This window comes from Anoplophora glabripennis, unplaced genomic scaffold (genome assembly GCF_000390285.2).
Source record: "Anoplophora glabripennis isolate ALB-LARVAE unplaced genomic scaffold, Agla_2.0 scaffold521, whole genome shotgun sequence".
Lineage (NCBI taxonomy): Eukaryota > Metazoa > Arthropoda > Insecta > Coleoptera > Cerambycidae > Anoplophora > Anoplophora glabripennis.
In genome coordinates, this window is record NW_019416684.1 from 226429 (window position 1) to 246146 (window position 19718).

General features: G+C 33.2%; 1 protein-coding gene across 1 annotated transcript in view; it reads left to right on the forward strand.

The window, feature by feature from the left end:
* Nucleotides 1–19718, forward strand: part of LOC108913434 (ankyrin repeat and KH domain-containing protein 1-like) — a 95313-nt gene that overhangs the window by 22896 nt on the left and 52699 nt on the right. The window contains exons 3-4 of the mRNA XM_018718986.1: nucleotides 1450–1746; nucleotides 1888–2434. Of these exons, the coding sequence (XP_018574502.1) occupies nucleotides 1450–1746; nucleotides 1888–2434 (844 nt within the window). The remainder of the gene's footprint in view (nucleotides 1–1449; nucleotides 1747–1887; nucleotides 2435–19718) is intronic.

Consider the following 19718-nt stretch of genomic DNA (forward strand, 5'->3'; position numbering starts at 1 on the left):
TACACAGACAATAAGACAAAACGCGGAGAAACGATTTGACGTAGCCGCTAGACATGACAATCCCCTCCTCAGGCAAGCCGTTGACTACGTACCCGACATGACCGACAAACACAAAAGACCTAGACACCAACTTTTTGACCCTGGGTGACCACCCCAGACATCCCCCCCCCTGCCCGCTAACCTTTTCTGTTTCAGAAACCGCCAGGATCAAGAAACAAAGACGACGACAGACACACACACATACACACCCCCCCATACCCTCCTTACCCCTCCCCTCCCGCGCTAGCCTAAGGGCCACCTTAGCAAAGCGCATCCCAGGCTGCATAGCCGCACTACCCTAGAAATAATCCCCCTCGATCCCAAATCATTGAGGCCAATTTCTAGCCATAGAATAATGGCGCGGATATCATATGTCGCATGAAAAGACATTTTTTTTGTGTGACTGTGTTTACTCACATGGTGCCAAACCTTGGAAACTGTGAATCTTTCATTTACGTTTCGTGGAAATAGTAAATGTTAGTCTTTGATGTACGACACCCTCTTATTTTTTATAAATCTAAAGTCTCTTTGTCATACTATAATTTCGTTCTTTTCTATTAGAATGCTTTTTGATTTCGTTTTTAAGTAACGAAAATACGTAGTAAAACTTTTAGGCTAATCCTCGTCTTCTGTGACTGCAGATTAAATCTATGAATCTTTCTACGGATCTCTTATTATACACCATTCTCAATTTGAATATTTACCTGCTCTTTTATACTTTGGTCACATTTCAAAGATGAACACTTCTCACAGACACTTTTAGTTTGTTAATAAACTTCAATAAACCAAAAAAAATCTTATCATAATGAAGAAAAAGTTATAATATATTCATTACATGTTATATTGCTGCGACATAATTCACGAGTGTATCCGTATCTCGTGCTCAAATATCCATATACAATGATTTTGGTCTATCAAAATTCGGTGGTTTGTTACTCTAATTATATAATTGGTCACTATTACCCGCACATGATTCCGTTTTTAAGAACACATATTAGGTATATAACTAAAATGTGAAAATAATACGTCTTTAATATTTGTATGCTTATGACACGCAGTGACGAGCTTGGAAACTAAAACAGGAGGGAAGTTTAAGAAGTCAAATCATCAATCAAACCTCAGTCATCTGTCCTTTTATACACAATAAAAGAAGATATAAATAGGCGCTTGTAACGTTCCAAATGTACGCACATTATTGGAACACTATGTGAAATGAACGGCACGTTACAATTTCCATGCAGATAATATAACACTGCTTCAGCAGGTGAAGAAGTAGTAAAAATTGTTTGATTTTGGCACTGGAAAATATTTTTTTCTGCCATCCATGTTTGTTGGAATGGAAAATTAAATGTTTCTTCATCTTTAAAAACATTTTTATCTTTAAATATATTCATACTCTTTTTCTTTCAGGTTTCACCCAAGTTGTTGATCAACAAATCTCGAACAACGCCAACATTGAATCGCAAAATAAATTCAACGACACTTCGCTGACAATAGCTTCCTTCAACGGATATGACGAAGTGGTCAAACTGTTCTTAAACAAAGGCGCTAACCTTGAACACTGGAATCAATTCGGAGATACCGCATTAACACTTGCAAGCTACAAAGGATTTTCTCGAGTTGTCGACTTGCTGCTACAGAAAAACGCCGCTATCGAACACATGAATAAACAACAAAACACCGCCTTGAACAGAGTCAGCTGGAATGGTAAACACGTAGTAGCGTTGCTCTAGAAAAAAATGCCTACTTGAATCATACTAATAAAGGAGACTCTGCCCTTATCTTGACCAGTAAAAGAGGCTTCAAGCTAGTCGTATATTTTAAACAAAAACGCCTACGTCGACCAAGCTAATGATGGAGGCGACACGGCTCTCACCCTAGCTAGCAAGATGGGTTTCGCCGAAGTTGTTGCCTTATTAATATTGAAAAACGCCAATATCGATCACGGTAACAAGAATAGGGAGACGCCGCTGATATTAGCGGGCGGGTATATAGACGTCGTTAAGGCGTTGTTGTCGAAGAATGCAAATATTAACGCCGCAAACAATGGCGGAGATACTGCTTTGCTGGTAGCTAGCAATAAGGGGTACAAGGACATAGTGGAGGCTCTGCTGGAAAAACAGCCCGATCTGGAACATGAAAACAAGTACGGAAACACGGCTCTGATTTTAGCCTGCTATAGGGGGTTCGTGGACGTAGCTGAGCTGCTTTTGAGAAAAAATGCCTCGGCGGATCACGTCAATAAGTTTGGTAACACCGCCTTGACGAGGGCCTGTTGGAGTGGAAAATATGAAGTTGTAAATTTGTTGTTGAAAAATGGGGCGGATATCGAACACGTCGATTCTAAGGGAGATACGGCTCTTATACTGGCGCACTATAATCCATTTGGACTTAGGTATGGACAAAATTAAGTAGCGCCTCGTAGAAAAAATATAAAAAAAAACAAAAAATAGCGTTTTAAAGCTTAAGAGGAACAGATTACGGGAAAAATAATCATATTTCACCAGCACCGCGTTTACACCATCAAAATTGAGACCCAAAATTATAATTTTGGAAAAAATTTACATTTTTTTGCTCTCTTGTTTGAAAAAAAAAATCACAAATGATACAAAACATTTTTTTATAGTTTTTGAGATGAGGAATAAGGATCCATTGTTTAAATTAAGCTAAAAAAATTTAGAACCCTTAAATTTACGAATATTTCAGTTTATGATGTTTTTAGCTCTGATTTCCGCTCTTATGCATCGATTTGCTTGAAATTTCGAAAGTAGGTGGGGAATAGCTCAAGAAATAAAATACATCCTATGCTGATATGTATTTTTACCCTGGGTTGGTTTCTACCCCTTTGTAGGGGTTGAAAATAAATTTTGCCAAAATAATCCCGGAAATCGATAGAGTAACTAATTTGAAGCAAAAAATTTGTCATACAATTTTTTTGATAAACCAATACTTTTTTAGTTATTTGCGATTAAAAACTCAATTTTTCAATTGAATATTTTAGTTTTCAGTCGCGCAAATAACTCAAAAAGTATTGGTTTATCAAAAAAATTGTATTGTATTTCTTGTTTCAAATTAGTTGCTCTATCGATTTTCGGGATTATTTTGACAAAATTTATTTTTAACCCTACAAAGGGGTAGAAACCACCCCCAGGGTAAAAATATATATCAGCATGGGTGTATTTTGTTTGTCGAGCTATTCCCCACCTACTTTCCAAATTTCAAGCAAATCGATGCATAAGAGCGGAAATCAGAGTTAAATACATCATAAACTGAAATATTCGTAAATTTAAGGGTTCTAAATTTTTTAGTTCAATTTAGACAATGGATCCTTATTCCTCATCTCAAAAACTATAAAAAAATGTTATGTATCAATTAAAAAAAAATTTTGCAAACGAGAGAGCAAAAAAATTTAATTTTTTTCAAAATTATAATATTGGGGCTCAATTTTGAGGGTGTAAATGCGGTGCTGGTGAAATGTGATAATTTTTCCCGTAATCTGTTCCTCTTAAGCTTTAAAACGCTATTTTTTGTTTTTTTTTATCTTTTTTCTACGAGGCGCTACTTAATTTTGTCCATACCTAAGTCCAAATGAATTATAGTGTGGCGTCGCGGCAAGGACATCTCGATATTGTTAGGTTATTGTTGTTCAGGTGCGAACAAATCTCGTAAGAATAATGAGGGAAATACTGCGCTTGACGAGGCTGGTAAAAATGGATACAATCAAATAGCAGCAGAATTGTCTAAATAGGACGGAAGTATTTCCAATATTTTAAAAATATTACAAATAAAAATATTAAAAAATATGGAGCTTAAAACGTAATAATTATTTTGCCAGAACTAATATCAGATACTTTTAAAAAATATTTCAGTGTCAGTATGTTTAAAATCTTATATATATATATAAGTTTTAATGAATATAGAATTGTTTTTATAGATTAGCTATATATTGAATTAAATTATACAGGGTGATTCACAACTTATCCAAAAAAATTTGGGAATAGATGTGGCATGAGAAATGGAGTCAATATTGTAAAAAAAATTTTGTAAAATGCTTATAGTTTATGAGAAAAAAATTATTGAAGTTATAGCACATTAAACCACTACATAGCTGGACAACTGTAGTCTCTAGCGTCATTCGCAATACGCGTGGAGAGCCATGTGACTCCTAATACTGAAATCCGTCGTTGGGGTAGTTTTTACCTGTTATCTGTGGTATTTACATCAGTTTTTTAGTAGTTAGTGGCAAAAATGGCTTGCGTGTATAGCAACTCAGAGTTGATGGATATCATTTTAATTTATGGTGAAGCAAGACAACATTTGTATTATGGTGAAGTATTTGTGTTATGGTGAAGCAAGACGTCATTTGTGTTAGTTCGTAGAAAGCGAGTACTGACCCAAATGTGTTTACACGTGAGTGGATAAAATTTTGAAAAATTGCTGTTGCAGCATCGGGTATGTCAAATGATTTTATAATTTAAAAACACAAATTAATTTTATTAATAATTAATAAAGGCAAAAGCATTTGCATTTGAATTTGCCGATATAAAATAGGTGCGATAAAATTCTATTTACATATTTCTTTCCTTGCGAAAGTTTTTGTCCGTTTTTATCACGCCGCCATACCGGTCGCATTGTGCGAGGTCAGGTTTTACAGTGGACCAGTTTCCAGTGCCGTGCAGAAGTGTATTTTTAAATCAATTTCGAACTGACCTTTTTAATTTTTTCTTTACAAAATTGTATTTGTAAGGGTCCCCTGTACCTCCAGAATTTTTTTTTGGATAAATTCTGAATCACCCTGTATAAATAAAGAATAAGAAAATGATTTTAAAATATTTATTTAGACATTAATGGAATTTGGTTTGAACCTTAATAGTCCAACCAAATTACACTTGGAGAAAAAAAAATTGTTACCCGGACATTTATACGAGGAAATGGTAAAAGGGCTTATAGTAAACCTAAAAAAAATAAATGCGTGAGCAGGGGCGGCGGTGGGTTAATTTGGGGAGTTTGTTTTGAAAAATTGTATCATTGGGATTTCTGGCGAAAGTTGACATCAAACAAAAAAGTATCCAATACAAAAGTTGTAGATCACACAAAAATCTACAACTTTTGTAGCGGTAGTTTTTTACATAACCTCAAAATTTCCGAGAAAATTGCGAAAAACAGTTTTTTTTTCTGATTTTTCGTTTTTTATTTCTCATTTCCGCAATAATAATTTAATTTTGACGAAACTTGGAAAAAATCAGGAATTATTATTATTATTATTATTATTATTATTATTATTATTATTATTATTATTATTATTATTATTATTTTTATTTTCATCAACTGCGAGTTGCTATACACGTAAGCCGTTTTTGAAAAATTAATGTAAGCACTATCGCAAAAATGTTAATATTAAAATCGGATTTCGGTATTCGGAATCGGCTGGGGTCACTTGGAGAAAAAGTGCATTGCGCACAGCGCACAACGTGAATGACGCTAGGAGTACAGTAACCCAGCGATGTAAAAGTTGAAAATACTATAGCTTCAATATTTTTTTTCTCGAAAACTATAAGGATTCTATATTGATATCTCTTGAATTTTATACAGGACTATACAACGTCTTTTTGCTGATTTAATGTAACTGTGTATTGTACTGTGTGCAAAATTTGGTTTAAATATCTTAGAAAAATTGAAAATAAAATAATATTTTTTTTATTACAATTCATGTTGTATCTTTTTTGTTAACGGTTTCCGGATATTTTTTCTATGAATTTTTTTACTTAAAATTAATTAATTCTTCCACTATCTGTTTCATTTAAGGTACTTGAAACGAGATAGATAGAAAGCATTTTTGTTTGAAAAATTAATTTTTATACAGATGCTATGGCAATGTTAAAGATAAATATTACACATTATTATTATACACAGGTTGAAAGTGTTTACATTTCCTAATTCCCAAAGTAAAATATACTGGGTGTCCCATTCAAAATAACCAAGTTATTGCTGTTTAAAATTGGGAAAAGTATCCAGCAGTTTTTTTGAATACCCTGTATAATACTAAGTGACGATAGATATAATAATTTATAACTTCAAGGATCTAAAATACACTCTCTAAAGCTGCTTCCTTAAAACTATTTTTTTATTGCTAATATTAAATTTCTACGCTAAGCTTACATTTTCACTAAAATTGATATATCTCATAAACCATAAGTATGCAGAACCTTTAATAAAGTTCTCTCAAAAATGCAATAGAATACAAAGTGTTCTATTTAAAAATGCGTAACTTTGATATGGTACGCTTTTGCAGAACACCCTTTACATTCCAAAATATTTTTAAAATGTAGCCGTAATCAACCTACACATACCCTCGTAAACAGGTTTCTATAACATTTGCCGTTTGGTCCCCTAGAGACCGAGGCGTTACTGGTGGCCCACCCTGTATATAAAAATGATACGGGAAAGTTTATTTTCCCGGCCTAGTCCGGAAAAGTAACTTTTCCGTACTATTTGCTGATGGTTACTTAGCAACGAACTAAAATACAAGAATACGGCATTTTTTTTTGTATGAGATTGATCCGAAAATGTCCGAACGGTTGCAGAAAAATTATTTTTAATTATTCAATCACTGTCCCTATTCTAAAACTGTATTTTCAATTTGATAAAGAAACAGAGAGGACATGTTGCACATCAAGAACATAAATATTCCTCTAAACAAACACAAGACATTCAAGCCAGATGCATCACCGGTCTATTCCATCGAACCTGTAATATATTCCTCCAGACAGAGGACCTCTCGTCATTGACGATATAAACCTCAGATCCCATCTCAATCCTTGAAGGATTTGCCGCCGCACAAAGCGCCGCACTCCAGCAAGACGTCTAGCTGTCTGCGTCGCCACGTTGGAGACCTGTCCACAGCAGTAGTCCTCGCAAAGATAAACCATTGAATCCTGCGCGCCCAGGATAATTGCGGATAATTAAATCAGAGAAGTAATTAGGAGACGATGTTAATGCGCGACTATCCGTCAGAGCGAATACACCTGTCGTGGGGTTAAATAGTGACCCAGTTGCGAGCCGTCGTCGTGATCCGTCCCCGCGAGAATGTGGAGATGACGCATGCCTTTCGAATAACGGGTTTGATGTCGTTATTGTGCCACGGTGTCACGTGCTCTGATTTATATAAGGGGTTATTATGCACAACAGCGTCCCGAAGCGCCGCTCGTTGTAACTGAACCATCGGCTTGGAGGGATAAGTGGGTGATTTTCTATAATTTGAGGCATGTGTACCGAGGGCACTCCCACTGATTGAAAGAGGCGACATTGTTGAATATAGGAAGGATAGAAGGGTTTGGTTTCAGTTCTTCTACTTGTGTAGAAGAAGGTGGGCCTTTTGCTACGAATAAAGAACATCCGAAAATTTATTATTAAAACGCTGTATTGTTGAAGGAGAATGCCGCATAAAGAAAAAAAAGATTTTAAAGCGTTTACGGAGAGTTGATAACTTTTAACAACAGGGTACTTATTTGAATTTTTATAAGGCACTGTAATTTTGAGATTAATTCTGTTACTTGGTAGGTACCCTGCTTGACCTTCTACAACCCTTCGACCATCAACCAACAGTTTTTTTGCGACTGTTTCTACATCAAGTGATTCTGTCCCTAACCTGCTGTGTATCTTGTAAACTGCCAGTGCGATGGAAATGATTGCAATATCGTGAAAATAACGTCGTACTAAACATTTACCAATTTTTGAAGGCTCAATTCACATTAACACATTTTTTTCTATCAGTCGAAATGGTCGAAATTGTAATTTTCTTCATTAGTACATTTAATTAATTATATGTTATTTTTAGTTGGGTGATAAGAAACACTGGCACAATGGGGGAGTTTCTGAATATTGTAACTTTAGGAGTTATTTCTTATCCGTCGTTAAGAATAGTACTATAACGACCTTAATCGTTGAAAGGGAGTACATAGATCTAAATTTTAATTACATTACGATACGTATGAACATAGAAATGCTGTACGGTGAAGAAATGAAAAATATACCATTTTTTTACTCACATAACGTTAACTCACGAGTTGGTTGTTCCAGCCTCACTCAACAGGTCAATCAATTTAGAGACCAAAAACCAGAACTTGTTAAGGAAAGTTTTTAACAACAATGGCAAAATTAAAGCAAACAAAACAAATATAACACAACGAAAGCAAACTGGAAACTCAAGAACTGTTTTTCGGAGATCTTTTGGGTTCAGGAGTTTGTTATCGTTATTTGCCAATTTTGACTTTTAAGGGCAAAGAGAGTGTCTCCTTCTAAGTACCCTCCTCCTCCTTCTCCTCCTCCTCCTCCTCCTCCTCCTCCTTCTAAGTGCCTGCCTTCTTGTCGGTTCGGCTCTCTTGAATGGCTACCATTTGATATGACAATAATGACTACATAACAAAAGTGAATTTAAATATTACCCTATTTTATATACCTTCCTTCACTTTATGCTTCTGGAGGAGGGAAGCCTTTGTCGACCTAAAATCTTGTTTTTTCTTAGAAAGAAAAGGTTTTCAAAAAATTGTGTCATCGTTACGGCGCGTATTTCGTCAGAACATTGTAACAAAATTTTAAGTATTGTATTTTGGATTCTCTCGTCTTATTTTTGCGGGTAAATACCTGGAATATCGATTTTCTCATTGTTATTGTCCCGAAAAGATGCTTGCCAGATGGCTAGAAATGTTTGCGAGTTCAAAATGCTTTCTATTTTTTATGATTTTCTTTTCCTAGTTTGCAATTGACGGTTATTTTTTGTAAATTTATTGCTTTTGGTGACCAGAGAACTGCAAATACCAACAATAAAATGGGTCTGTTAATGGCTTTATCTGGCTACTGTAAAATCTACTTTAAACGCACCTTGAATACCAGTGATGAGGTGTTTTATTTTGTCCATCAACTACGTTCATTTTAAAATGTAGTAGAGGTTTGCTTTGTGACGAATTCAGTAAATTTTATTATTTTTTTTTACTTATTTTTTTTGTAGAAGCAGTTTGAACTTTTTTACTAAAGATTTTTAAATTTTTTAACCATGTCATTTATTATAGGTGTAAAAATTATTTAATCAGTAGGGCTGTCAGAACTGACCCGCGGGACATAGGCGTACGCATTAAATTGCGGTTCTCTTAGACAGTCTTATTAATCAGTTATTATATATAAAAAAGATAAAAACAAGATTTCTATTTCTTAAAAAATAAATACATTTCTCAAAATTATTTGCAAAATACGTGAACATTATATTAATTTAGTTTATTGTTGTTAAAAAATATTGGTGCCGTCATTAATTGCGTTTAATAAACTAAAACGTATTTCCTACAGTCAAATCATTCATATATAGGGTGTTTTATTAAGAATAATACCAGCCTAATTTCTTCATTTAAGTTCTAACATCCAAGGAATATCGAACACACTCTTTCGATTGTTCAAACAGCCACCTATGCCGGAGTAGTGAGGAAAAATTAACAGAATCCTTTCCGATTTAACATAGCCCAAAGGTTCTGTACACTGCTATGTCGCCGAACCGAATATTTCTCAAGCGGATTTCTAAGTAGTTGTGTCTTTGTTGTTATGTGTATTATTTTTTATATTTATTATTTCTATTTTAGACTCACACATTGTATTTCACTACAACTACAACTTCAGTCAAACGGAAACGTCAATGAGACACCCGCGCGTTGCCTATTCGAACAATTCCCATATGAGGAAAAATAAATTAATGCTAGTAGAATGCCATGATAAAACGCTGCGTAAACTTTGCCGGGCGTTCTATCCCCGTAATTGCTTTTAATATTAATTCACTTTAGCGTACAGCAAATTGATTCAAAAATAAACCCTCATCAGAGGAATCATGCACTGAGTATTTCGTGTAATCGAAATTGTCTGGCAAATATAGCAAAAACCGTTATGGTTCATCCGATTTGGATTTATTAATTCAACTCAAGTTGTTCTGGAGTGTCGATATGAAAATATGCAATAAAAATAGTTTTAATGTTTAATGATGTTTATAATGCCAATAATTGCTCTTATCATGAAAACATATATTAGATAAAATAGGTTGTATCATAATAATTACATTATAAATTGCATATTACAAATTTATTAACTGACTAATGGGACTAATGATAATTTTGTTATAAGTAGCTCGGTTTATCTAATACTTTTGTAGAGCGGTCTACAATTATTGTAGATATAGGTACACCATTTTCGTTGTAACGTTTCTTTTTTAATTTAACTTAATCTGTAACATTTCCCGTCAATAACATCCAAGAAACTTCCAAACTTTTTAGTTTACAAAATTTCCTAACGAACATGTTTCCAATTATTCAAAGCACTATCTATTCCGAAGTACAAAGAGTGGGGAAGAAATTAACAACAGTCCCTTTCGTTTCTACCATTCTTTACATTCTTTTAACTGCTACGAGTCGTGAGAACGTAAAAATTTTCTGGAAAGTTTCAAGAAGCTTCAAGTATTAGGTAAGGTTTGTTTGTTTTTTACGTAAAAAAATATTTGCTGTTTACTTTATTTTAACTCCAAATGATTTAGAGAATTTTAAAAATATAATCAACAAAATGTAAAAAATTTTGGCGACAGACAACTGTGATATATGTGATACACAGGGTGTCCGGAAAGGTTATGTCAAAAATGAATACAGGAGAGCTCAAAATAGTTGTCTTCATAAAAATTATTTCCTATCGGACTTCGTTGTGGAGTTATTCGCTTTCAAAGAAAGAAGTTTGAAAACAAATTCCGATTATAACTTCTATGTCGTTACCATGACAACAATGAAATTTGGGCAATTAAAGTAACTTATGATAATGTTTATTTCCACGTTTAAACTGATATTTAATATGCCTGGATTATACATTTGAATTTGTTTTTCAAACTTCTTTCTTTGGAGGCGAATAACTCCACAACGAAGCCCGATAGGAAAAAAAAATTTGTATACTACAACTATTTTGAACTACCTTGTACACCCCTTCATTTTTGATATGACTCTTCAGGGCACCCGTATATTTATTTTCCCTTTTCAGCACGGATTTATTGAGAAGTCAACAATTACTAACTTGTCAATCATTCCATAATTGATATCTGAAAATTTGAGTTCTCACAGAAAAATTGATGTGATAGGGTGTTGTTCATCCAAAAATACGAAAAAAATCCTATAAACGTAGGTTGGTAAATGCCTCGTTGTCGAAATAGAGGGTATCAAAAAAATGTTTTTTATTGATAATTTCGTTGGAAAATTGGAAATTCGTTGGAATTGGAAATCGTTTAAATTTGGGTCATTTATTTCTCCAAGTTACAACACATGTTATTTTTCAGTGACAGTCAGCAACTATGTTTTTTTAGTAGGTAATGGTTTCATAGATAAATTAACATGATTTTTAAAAATCTTCAATAGCTCGAAAGCCGCTCACTAAATGACAAATGTGCAAGGGGGCCTTTTTGCTCTAAAATAAATGAAGTTCCTAAAAATAATGTAAAAACCAGTAGAAAAACTAGTGGTGTAAATTTTCTTGTTAAAAATCAATAAGTACTCTCCATATCTACGCCACTGATGGATCTGAAATGCAATTGATTATGCCAAATTATAACCTACGTATCATAAATGTATTGATTATATTGTATGGTATTCCTTTTTGGAGAAAAAATAACTTTATTGCATGTCCCTGGAACAACATAATAAAAAATTAAAACTATTAAAAAGGGGTGTACCTGTTATTTTTTTCCATATCAATAGTCTACTCTAGTCTTAGAAATTGTTGCTAGCTAAAAAATGTTTGTAGTTTATTAATTATTAAAAAATGTTTTTATTTTTGTTGTCCATGGACGTGCAATTAAGTGATTATTATTTTTTTCTCCAAAAAGGAAGCAAGATACGAAAAAAAAAATTCAAGAGACAAAAATTTGTATTTTTATTTGTTTAATGCGAAAAAAGTTTAAAAACTGTATCTTGAAAACGAACCATTACCGGACCTATGTTTATATAAACTTTTCGTCTTAGAATCACTCAAAGAATCACCCATTGAAGTTTAGCCACGTACTTAAATGACACCCTGTATATCGCCAAATCAGGAGTACCAAAAGAATCGAATTTACGACTGCTTTTATTTTTAATATTTATTAATGATATAACATCTTATTTAGTAGTGTTCATAATAAAGGTGATTTGGAAATTCATCGAAATTGAATATATCTAAATGTAAAATAGTCTCATACACGAAATGGGAGATAATTTTAAATTACATTTATCTAATTAATAGCATTGCTATTAAACGCTGTTCCTCCTGTAAAGATCTAGATATACTGTTTGACATTAAACTTGCTTTTACGGACCATTTTAATAATGTAGGTTCGGCGTCCAAAACTTTAGGATTTGTTATTAGAAACATAAGTGATTTTTCGAATGTTATTTCAATAAAACTGTTACATGTGTGACTTATTACAATACGGATCAATTATCTTGTAGGTACCCTGTATATCAAAATTATATAAAATTATAGGGATTGTAGAGGGCATGAAAATAAGCAATTTTGCCTTATAAACCCGTCCGGAAATATGCCATTTGGCAGCTACAGCAAAACAAAAGAAAAATATTTAAAAAATACCAATTCATTAAAATAGCTTAGAGTAATTGCTCAAAGTGTCCTCCACGTTGTTCAGTACACATCTGAGCGCGATTGTTCATTGATTGGCGAACTCTGTGGATTACCCCCGGTATGTCCTGAACCTGTGCGAACACGGCCATCACTCTTTCCAGTAGCTCTTGTTGGTTGGGAACAGGAGTTTCATACACTAAAGCTTTTAGATGGCCTCAGAGAAAATAATCCAACGGGGTCAAGTCGGGCGAGGGCACAAGCCAATGCACAAGGCCACCTCGGCCTATCCACCTGTTGGGAAAGATTTCGTCCAAATACTGCCGCACTGGCAAAGCAAAGTGGCTTGGGGCGCCATCATATTGAAACCACATGTCAGCTCTTATGTCAAGTGGCACATCCTCCAATAGTTCCGGAAGCATATGCTGTAAGAATTGAGCATAAGCGTGCCCATTAAAACGTGGTGGGAGCAAATATGGCCCGATGATCTACTCGCCCACAATGCAATGCCTGCCCAGATGTTAATTTAACTGAATCGGTACTTTAGGTCGACAAAAATGTAAACACAGCAAACTAGTAAGCCAGGGGGCACCTGTCGGCATATTTTCGGGCAAGGGTTCTATAACCCCTATGATTTTGTCGCAATAATTATGGGACACCCTGTACTATATCATAAGAGGCATAGACACTACCTACTTCAAGCTTTCTAGTTACAGTCATTGTTGCTTAGAAGAAACTGTTTCGTAATTTTTTTATTTATAATTTAATAAGCTATAGAATCGATTGCCCTGCTGTATTGATAAAATTAAATTTATTTGTTCCAAGGACAGAAACTCGGTTAATATTACCTTTTATTGTGACCTTGCAAATACAAAAGTAATGACTAAATCCTCAATTTTTAATGCATGTACAGGGTGATTCACTATATTTTGACCCCTTTAACTTTAACTTTTTTGTTTTAAAAGTTATAGAAAAATGTGAAATAGAAAAGTTGCACGATTTTTTATGAGTTTTTCGAAAATGATAGTTGAAAAACAAATGAAGTCCAAACAAAATGACTACTGATGTTAACATTATTAATTTAAAAGGAACACCCTGTATATTTTTACATACTTGGATAGAACGTTCCCTATGGAGCATAGTCATATAGGGTTTGTTGGGTCCATCTCTAACAATAAGCGAGATATATTAAAAAACGAAAAGATGTTTTTTTATTAAGAAAATAAGATATCTTGTAATTGTTAGGCATCTTCCGGACATTTCTGCCTTTTTTTCAATTACATAAGGATTTACAAATTTAGTTGTAATATATTTTGCCATATCGGACATTGATATGGTCCAAAATGCGTACATGTATTTTAACTAAATCTCACTAATTAAGCCGTGAGACAATGTTATATAGTAATAGTAGCGATAGTAACAGGTAATGTCATGACAACGTTGTTATTGTTTGACAGTTTGTATTATTATTTAAATAAAATGGGTTATACAGAAGTAGAACATTGAAATAAAGTTCTTCTCCATACTCTATATTTTAATTCCAAATAATATTTCAATTTTATACTTCCGTGTAACCTATTTTAATTAAATAATGATACAAACTGTCAATCAATAACAGTGTTATCATAACATTACTACCTGTCAGTGTCGCAACCTACCATATAATAATGTCCATGAGTGATTAGGCCTCTTACAGCCTAATTAGTGATAATTAGTTATAATACCTATACTCATTTTGGATCCTATCAATGTTCGATATGTTAAAATATATTACAACTAAATCTGTAAATCCTTATGTAATTGGGCAATGCCTGAAAGATGCCTAACAATAATCTTATTTTCTTAACAAAAAACCATCGTTCCGTTTTTTAACAGTATCTCGCTTATTGTTAGAGATGGACCTAACAAACTTTATATGACTATGCTCGATAGGGAACGTTCTATCGAAATTTGTAAAAATATATAGGGTGTTCCATTTAAATTAAGTTAAAGTTAACATCAGCGGCCATTTTGTTTGAACTTCAATTGTTTTTCAACGATAATTTTCGAAAAATTCATAAAAATTCGTGTAACTTTTGTATTTCACATTTTTTATAACTCTTAAAACAAAACAGTTAAAGGGGTGATCAAAATATAGTGAAGCACCCTGTACTCTTTTTAATTCCATATCCTCTTTCTGTGACCTCCATTTTGATAGTTTAGTCTATATAATTCGTGTGTATGAAGAAAAATTGAAGGTAAATTTTTAACTGTTTCATATATTCTGAAAACATCTTACAACGTAGTACCTTATATTTATAATTTTAGCTTTTCCTGTAGTTGGGTGTAACCTGTAGGAAAATAAAATAGTAATAATAATAACAATTATTAGGTATTAATATTTTGTTTTTAATGCTAGTTTTGACGTAAGAGCTGGATACATTTATTTTACAGAGCCCTTACGCTATTTTATCAAACTTTCTGCTCCTTACCGATGTAAAACCATATTTAAAGAAAATTTGCAAATAGGATATAATAACTTACACATCATATTGTTATTCTATAACATAACATGGGCATAAATCTTACAGGTTTTTATTCTTTTTACTTACAATAGGTCACACGAGCTACGTAAAACCTATATTAAGTTAAATTGGATGTTACAATATATTTATTCCTTATAAATATAAATATTTGTATAGTTTGTGATCCAATGTACAACTTCTCAACTCCAATTTTAATTGCTTCTGCCAACTGTTAAGGATCTTTCCACTTTCACTGGAGCACTCATAGCAGTAGTAGCTGTAATCTACTATCTCAAGAAACTGCCGCCCGTAAACAAGACGCATTAACCCTTTAATTTACTTTTAAGTCTTCGGTTCACGCTAACAACCATGACCCTGCAATTTCGCAGGCATAATCTAGGTCGGCCCCGTTTCTCTAAGAGCGCCCGCCGCCGCCGCCGCCACCGCGGAAATTTGCACCCTTAATATCAGGCTCTTTCTAACGCTGCGGAGCAGTCATAAATGGATTTATCTTTGTCTGTACCGCCCGGAGTAGGACGGTATCCCTTGGGGTAGTCGCGAGACTGCCACCCTTTGGAGTTGCGGTCTGTTCGGTACCAAGCAACGAAATGGGCGAGCGTAGCAACACCCCCGTCTTAGCTGATTGCATTTTCCTGCGCCTGGTGGACTGACTTTCTTCCTACATTTAATTTGGGGGCACGCTGACGGAGAGGATTTTGTTAAACAGAGTATGTTTTTGGAAAAATTTAATTTAATTTAACTTCCGGTTTAGTACACGGGCCAACTGAAGAGGATAGAAGATAATAGTGTTACATTTTTTGTTATTTTTAAATAATTGCAGTTTACTTAAATTAAAACCCTCAACTTTCACATGAGCCCTTAGAAACATCTGTTACTAATACCTAGTTATTTATTGTGTGAGCGTTTTAAGTAGCATTTTATCCACGCAAGAATGTTTAAACGTGAGATGTAGTTCGATAAAAAAATACGCGCACGACTTGATATTTCTTACTAGTACTCAATGAATCGTGATAGGTTTTGTTGTACCAAAGTGGGATTAATTCAAGAGCGATTTTCTCAGAAACCGTTAAAGATAACGATTTGAAACAAGATTACCTTTTTAACGTAAAACAGTTCGGGAAAACGGAATTTGCTGTCCAATTTGTCAAAAAGTCAAATATGAAAAAGTTACACACGCAAAGTACCAAGGGCCCTCCCGTACCCACCCCAATGGACCTTGTGGAAATAAATGGATTAGTCCATCAAATTGCTCATCAAAATTTAGCTGTGTATACCAAATTTCATTCATTTATCACAACGCGATTGAGAGATATTGCAAAAAAATGATTTCCATTCCTCCCTCTTCAATGGGTCCCTGTGCCCTTAGGAAGCATTTCCGGACCCATGTTCATATGAACTTTTTTACTTAGTTTTGATCATAGAATCGGCCTGTTCAGGGTTGGCAGCTAATTATGAGACACCCTGTATACGTGTATGAGACGCGCTTCAACAACTTTATTAAAGGTGCTGATCTTACAACCATCAAACGGCGTGGTAGATAGAGGAGCTCCTCTGTAGCAGAAAGTTATGTTGAGGAGTCTATATCTAACAAACTTGATATTACAAGGTAAATTCAAGAAAAATATAGCTTTCCCTTACATGCGTAACTTGTGAATATTCTTCACAAACTTCGGCAAATGTTATGCGTTCCGAAAATGATGGCAACTGTGCTACAAGGGTTGTTATCAATGGAAAGGAAGTTAAATTTTTGCAAAAATTTATGAGTCTATATTGAATACAAATTACCAATTATTTTGAAACTCATGGTATTGCGAATTCAAATCAATATGGTTTTCGCAATGGCTGCTCTACTACATTGGCTATAAAAAACTTGTTTCATATATTAATGAAGGTTTTGAAAATGCTGAATACATAGCTACACAGTTCTTAGATTTGACAAAAGCGTTTTATTATGTATCTCATAATATTCTTGTTAGAAAGCTACAATTTTATGGGTTTACCGAGGACAGTATACAGATGTTGAGTTCTTACTTGACAGATAGGCAGCAATTAGTGAGTTACAATAACGTTGGATGATAATAATGTTCTGGGAATTTTGTGCTGATGACACATGTCTGTCAGTAAGAAGTAAAATGCTCTTAGATTTAATTAATACAATCCCTCAGACTCAGTTAACAACTGTTAATGAATGGTTTACTGCTAATAAGCTTTGCTTAAATATATCTAAGTCCGAGACCATGATATTTTCATTGCAAAAGATTGAGTATGAGGCTAATTCTGAGGCTGTTAAATTCTTGGGAGTTTATATGGATACTAATATGATTTGGGAACATCATACTAATTATATTTGCAAAAAAATTTCGAAGAACATGTACTTACTTCGTAACCTTGCAAGTAAGGTCTCGGTGAATATTCTATTGACAGCATATTAGGGTTGTATTAATTCTCACATATCGTATGCACTTATTGTGTGGGGTCATGCTATGGATGTCTTCACGCAGCAGAGGAAAGCAATTAGGATTATCTCTCAGGTCTTAGTTATAGAGATAACTGCAAAAATCAATGTATTAAATTAAATATTCTAACAGTTCAATCAATGTACATACTGCAATGTTTGCTATACATAAAACATAACTTAAATATTTTTCACGCTATAAGTGAAGTTCACATTCATAATGTTAGATCTAAGGATAACCTTTCAGTAAATTTTTTGAGATTGAATAAAACTAGAACTGGAACGGGTTACATTGGTGTAGATCTTTTTAACGTTATCCCATTGCATGTGAGAAATCTGAATTATAAACAATTTAAAAGCAAAGTGAAAAATTATCTTTTACAAAATGCCTTTTATAACATTGAACAGTTTTTAACAAGTGATTTTAGCCATATTTAATTTATTGTTCTTTTTTAATTGTACCTATTACTTTTATATTAGGTACTTTTGTATTTTAATTTATATGTATAATTTTTATCTCATTTTAAATCATTTACTTGTATTATTCCCTATAATGATATTGTTATTTTGATATTTTACTTTTGTCTGTATACTATTATGTTCTGTCTTATACATTCTTACATGTTTTTCAATATTTTTTTTATATTAATATGATATACTTAGTGGAATAATTTCCTGGTTTTGAAGTGTGTAAACACTTTGTGTAATAACACTAATAGTTATAAATAAATAAATGTGGTAAAACAAAAAAAAACGAAATGTCTATTACTATAAATGTAAATGTTATGTTTTATTAAATTTGAAATTTTAATCGATTCTTTTCTCGGCAACCGAAACATAAAATTGTCGAATAAACACAAATTTTGAGATTGAATATATTTCAAATAGACACAAACAGGATGTGGATTACTGTAATGAATTTAAATGAAGGATATTTATCAATAGTATAAGTTAAAATGATGTAATTAATAAATTTTCACGATAAACGTCAAAATTATGACAAAAATTGAATTTGCATATTCATAAAACTATTTAAATTCACTCATGTAGCACAATTATGTTATAAAAAACAGTACAGAACCATATTACAATATTAAATCTCAATTAAATGTTCTGGCATGAGCACATTTAATAATATAATGAAATTTTGACAAATCATCGACAGACGATGAAGGTATTCACATATAATACTGATTCATGCAATAAATCTGGTATATAAACAAAGCAGAGTATACCTGTGACCAGAATGTATGTGTGGAATTAAACCTATGTATCTGTGAAAACTTTTATGTATCATTTAAATGTTGACATTTGTTGTTCTGTTAGAATTTGTAAATTTTTAATTATATAAGTGTAGTAGGACTGCAAAATCATATGTGCAGAGTGTAAAAGACCCTCATAACTTCATACACTGTGTTTAAATTCCAACCAAAGTTCAAATTGTTGTGCAGACTTTATAATACTTGATGGAAAAGAGTACTTTGAAATTTTCTTTCGTTTACATTTGAAAAACGAGTAAAGACTGTGTAAAAAGTGTTAAAAAGGTTGTACTAAAGACATTGAATGGACAGATATGCTGAGAATTAAGCTATTTATCAAAATTTAGTTGAAATTTGTAAATATAAGTATAACTTTGACATGACTTTAACCTAGAAACGTGCAATTGGTATCAAAAGATGCAAAAAAATGCAAGGATGCTGAAAATGTAAATTTCATGCATCATAATTCAGTCCAAAAGTCAGTATTTGCATAAACAAAATTTAAAAAATGTTTGTTATTACTGCTATAGAGACTTTCACTTGTTTTTCACGTTTATTAAAACTAATCCCCGAGCTCGAGGTAGCCAGTCATCCATGTTTACCTGTAGCAGTAACATAGCTAGTTTGCTCCTAGAATAAACAATCATCAATAAAAAACAAGTTAGTGAAAAATTTATACTTATCAAGCCATTTTGGCGGTGAAATGTCATGGACAGATACAGCTGTCAAAGGTCCGAAAGTCACATTAATTGAAGTGACATAAGTTCGAAAATTCATTGAGCAACGTCAACATAAGTAATTGTAAAACAACAAATTTGAACA